Consider the following 5,247-nt stretch of genomic DNA (forward strand, 5'->3'; position numbering starts at 1 on the left):
TGTGTGTGTGTGTGTGTGTGTGTGTGTGTGTGTTCCAATTCTCTTCCTCCTGCAGACGCACATGCAAAAGGCATGCCGGTTGTGTTGTTGGTTCCCCCGCGCAAATACACCCGACTATAAGCAAGAATAAGAACAAAGCAAACGCAAAATGAAAGAAACGGCAATCGTATTCCGGCATGAAGGAAACCACAGCGCACCTTCGGCCCTTACACTCCCTCAAAGAAGAAACCGACCGTTACGGGGCAAAAATGCATTCCCCCTATTCCCTTTTTTCCCCCTTCCTTCGTTACACCCCTCCGCACCACTCGGGTGTATCTACTGCCGAGGCACAGTCCCTAGTTCCTCGAATAAAACAAAAAACACTTGAACCGACGCTCTCTCCGCCCCGTTTCACTTCTTTCATTCCTTCACTCATTCATGTGGTCACGCATGTTCCACACCATTCCCCCACCAAGTGCCAGTGGCACAACCCCCCAACGCACATCAGAGAAGCCGGCACATGGCACATGTCTGGGAGGCGCAAAACAAAAGAAGCACACAAACAAGCAAATGAAAATTAAGAAAAAGGGGAAAATGTGTGCGGGCACGCACCACATAACAGCGCTGCCCCGAAGCACACACACGGACAGACAGACAGACAGACACAGAGACACACTCATCGGATACAATCACCCTCACGGATACTCCAGCCGGGCCTTTCACTCTGTCCTTCCATCCAAACCGATCGAAATTAAAGCCCCACAGGTGTCTGTTTGTTTGAATACATCTGCTCGTGTGGTTCCGTGTGGTCGCCCACACGACCGCGCGGATCCGCCAGAGCCGCTGAGCGATTTTGACCTAGGAGGTGAGGGCCTTCTCACCTCAGAGAGAGTGCCCAACACAGCTGCTACGAGATCGCCCAATTAGTAGCGCTTCTTCCTCTTTGCGTCCGCGGCGGCAGTGGTGAGGGCCGCGACCACCTTCAGGAGCACGACCACCTTCCGCGCCGCCTCGCGGAGTGTGGTGCGGCGGTGTGCGGAGGCCTTCTGCAGTCGCGCCTCCTCTGCGTCGTCGAGCACAACCGGCGGCGGCGGCAGCGGCGCCTCCTCAACGCGGCGCGAGCGCAGCAGCAGGCCGAGCGGGGTCGGGATGAACGAAACAAGCAGGCACCGCTGCCACTGCGGCCACGACAGCGGGACCGCACGCATGAGAGGTCCGCCGTACTGCACGCCTATGATTTGCACAAGGAGGGTGAGGCCGACAACGAGCAGGAAGAGTGGGGCGCGTTCTAATCCGAAAAAAATGTTGAGTTTATCATCCAGAATGCGGGCGTTGAATTCGTTGCAGAGCTGCAGCAAGACAAACACATTAAAGACTATTGTAAGATGCTCCTCTGAGCCAGGTTCAACTTGGAAGAAGGTGTGCCCACAGTGCAGCACCCACAGTTGCAGGAGCACTTGGTAAGCGGATTGACCCAGAATGTTAATCCACATACGGCGTGTTATTAACGGTGCTTCACGCCCACGCGGCTGACGGTCAAGCACATTATCACGCGGAGACTCGGTGGCCAGCGCCAGCGCCGCGAGTGTGTCCATGATGAGGTTTAGCCACAGAAGCTGCACTGGCTTCAGTGGGGGCTCACCTTTGCCATTTATGAAGGCCCCGATGAAGGAAAACACAACAGCTGCAACGTTTACTGTCATTTGGAACTGTAGGAATTTCGAGATGTTGTCGTGGACGTTGCGCCCCCACTTGATGGCGGTTACGATGGTGCTGAAGTTGTCGTCAAGGATTACCACGTCGGAGGCTGTCTTCGCTACCTCCGTGCCGGCGTTCATGGAAAACCCCACGTGTGCATTTTTCAGCGCTGGGGCATCGTTGGTGCCGTCGCCAGTGACAGCAACGACTTCGCCGCGCTTCATGAGTTCGGACACAAGTATCTGCTTGTCTAGCGGCGATGCACGCGATATAACCTGCAGTCGCGGCAATATTTGGTTCAGCTTCCGTGCGCTCTTAGCGAACTCGCGGAACTGCGGCCCCTCTAGCGCCAGCCCCTGCTCACCTGCCGCAGACCCGGACCACACACGACCGTATATCCCCACCTCGCGTGCGATACTCACTGCAGTGGCCTTGTTGTCGCCTGTGATGAGACGCACAATGATGCCGGCACGTCTGCACTGTAGCACAGCCTGTGGCACCTCCGGGCGCACAGGATCGCGGATGCCGAGGATGGTAATGAGCGTAAGCGGCGGAAGGTGCTCATCTGTTTCGGGGAACACGCACGACGTCGTTGCCGTTACTGCCGATGATGATGGTGGTATCGCCTTTCCCGCTGCCGCCGTAGGCAGTGGTTCATCGGTGTACGCCACCGCAATTGTGCGGAGACGGCGGCGCGACATTTCCATAATGGCGTCCTGCAGTTTGTCGTTGGCGGCAGGACTCAGTGGTACTCGTGTCCCGTCGCGCTGCAGGACGTAGGCGCACATGGCGAGGACTAGCTCACTCGCCCCCTTGACGTGGTACCGCACAATACCACTTTTCCGCAGTGCCAGCGCTGTGGTCATGCGCTTTCGCGCGCTGGAGAATGGGTACGACCGCATCTCCCGCTCATGAGTAAGCACCTGTGCCGATCCCGCAGCGGCGGCACCATTGTCATCTTTGCCCTTGTTATTACTGATTCCGCCCCCACCGTCCTCTGCTGCCATAACGGACGGCCAGGACGGTGCCACGGTGTTGGGTGTGGTCACCGCGATGAGTGTCACGCGCTCAAGCGTTGCCGCCCTCACCGTCATGGAGTCTTCCCCGAGACGATTGACAAATGTCAACATTGCCTGCTCCGTTTTATTACCTGTGAGGCGTACAGCGCTGGTGTGTGTTGCGGCATCCTCTACTCGCCGCCACGCGGCGGTACTGTTCACTGCGATACCCTCAGCGAGAAGCCCACACAGTGGTGGTGCCGATGTGAAGACCTCCGCTAGTACCGCCTCGTCGCTGTCCTTGCCACCGGACATGGTAAAGCGGATACCTTCTGCGGTGATGCCGTCCGTCACAGTCATCTCATTCTGCGTGATGGTGCCAGTCTTGTCGGTGCAGATAGTGGTAGCTCCCCCCATTGTCTCGCAGGCAACGAGGTGCCGCACCAAATTTTTCTCCTTAAACATCTGCTTCATGCTGTATGCCAGTGCGATGGTGACGGAAAGAGGCAGTCCCTCCGGCACCGCCACCACCACGATCGTCACAGCTGTGGTGAGACTGTCGAGGAACGGCTTGTAGTGCAGTGGCCGCCACCCCATCACGATGGTGTGGAATAGCTCACGCAGACTCAGTGCGGTGAACATGAGCGCCGCCGCGATCATGCCGCAGTTACCGATCTGATCAGCCAGTGCTGCGAGCTTCTCCTGCAGCGGCGTCTCCTCACTCCCGGTGCGCACCTGCAGCGAGATGCGGCCGGCGAAAGAATTGGCGCCAACACCCGTCACGAGGATTGCTGCGTCACCCTCCACAACGTTTGAGCCTGAGAGCACGAACGGGCTCGCTGCGGCATCCTTCACAACGTCGTCATTCTCGCCAGTTGCTGCAGACTCATCCACCTTGAAGGCGTTGCTGCGCACCACGATGCCGTCCACCGTCAGCACATCACCCCCGGCCACGTTGAGGATGTCGCCGACAAGCAACTCCTTGTCTGTAGTCTCCACCACCGCACCGGCGCGCATGACCGTCACACGCGCTGCCGGTGCATCCCGCATAAGNTCCCTGAACTTCTGCTCCTTCTGATAGTTGTTGAGGCTGCTGACGAGTGTCACGATGGCGACGGAGAGCAGAATAGCCGCGCCCTCCATCCAGCCGTTCGAGTAGTCAGGCTGGCCTGTCTCTGCGTCCGCGACAGTGAGGCCGAGCACGAGCGACACAACCGCAGAGGCCACCAGCAGCTGCAGCATTCGGTCACCCAGCGAGTCGAGCACGAGGTCCATGAACGTTACCTCCTTCGCTGGCGGCAGTTCGTTGGCACCGAAAGCCGCGCATCGCGCCTGCGCTTCGGCGGCACTCTCCGAAGGCAGCCCGCGCGCGAGATCGGTGCGCAGCCGCTGCATCAGCCCTCGCACGCCGCCCAGGCTTTTGAACACACGCGGCCCCTCCACAGGGTCAGTGACGATACTGTAGAGCGTCTCCGCGTCAATATCGAATGGCATACGTGTGGCTTCTGCTGGCATGGTCTTTTCACTTCTTTCACTTCCGTTCCTCTCCCCTTTTTCCCCCCACTACTGGCTGCTACCACTGATGTTCCTGTTAAGTTTGTGCGTGAGGGAGAGAACTGTGTGTGCCTGCGGTGTCACTGAAGATGCACCTCCTCGCAGCTCGCAGGTTCTCGCTTCGTCTTGTTCGGTGTCTGTTTGTGTCCGTGTTTTTTTTTGTTCGTGTGTGTTGACAGCAGAAGAGAAGAGTGCATGAATCATCCGAGGGACCCAATCATTCTCTCACGCACGCAGGTGTGTATATATATATATATATATATGTGTGTGTGTGTGTGTGCAGAATATGATTCAGCAGCACGGCCGTGGGATCTCCTTCGAGTGGCCCACGACGGCAACCACAAAGAACACCGAACGGTGACTTTTAAGTACAACAAATCCCACATAAAGTAAACAAAGCGTCTGAAGCTGTGGACGATAAGGAACGCAGCTAGAGCGATATGCTGGGCCCAGATCCGCACAGGTAGTCACCACGCCAAACAACGATAGGAGCCCCCTCAACGGCTCACACACGCACGCAGATTTTCTTTTTCGTCTGCGCGCATGCAAGACACATGAAGCCGAAGGGTGGGTGGTATAAAATGGCAATGATAATAAAAATGGGACGAAAGCGCAACGGCATNACGTTAGTAACATCGGCATTGAGCTGCTGTCATTTATCCCGCACCTTCAATCAGCCCGTCAAGCCTTGGGAGTTACCCATGCCGTTGGTGCTTATCTCCCGCACATGCACACACACACATAAAGCTTTTGTCCATCACCGTTGGTCCGCGGGTTCACTTTGTGTTGTTTACCTTTCTCGGGGGCTGTTGTAGTTGTGTTGGCTGCTGTTGTTTGTCGTGCGTAGAGAAAGAGGGGGCCGCCCACGCACGTCGTGTGGAAGAAATGTAAGCCCCCCGCCGCTCCATTGCAGCCCGCGGGGAGCCCAAGTAAGGCAGCCTGAATGAGAGGAGTGGGCGAAAAGGAGAGGGATGAGAGGCATACAGCAAGGGAGCGAGACGGCGGCTTTTGTATGTTG

At 57.2% G+C, this 5,247-nt stretch overlaps 1 protein-coding gene across 1 annotated transcript; it reads right to left on the minus strand.

Moving 5' to 3' along the window:
* Positions 1-902: 902 nt before the first annotated feature.
* On the minus strand, positions 903-4,190 carry DQ04_10801000 (putative P-type ATPase; the record flags this gene model as incomplete). Its single annotated transcript, XM_009316365.1, has 1 exon — positions 903-4,190. One exon carries the CDS (start codon positions 4,188-4,190, stop codon positions 903-905), a length of 3,288 nt encoding a protein of 1,095 aa, XP_009314640.1.
* Positions 4,191-5,247: the final 1,057 nt, after the last annotated feature.

Source organism: Trypanosoma grayi (genome assembly GCF_000691245.1).
Source record: "Trypanosoma grayi strain ANR4 Tgr_1080_V1, whole genome shotgun sequence".
Classification (NCBI taxonomy): Eukaryota; Euglenozoa; class Kinetoplastea; order Trypanosomatida; family Trypanosomatidae; genus Trypanosoma; species Trypanosoma grayi.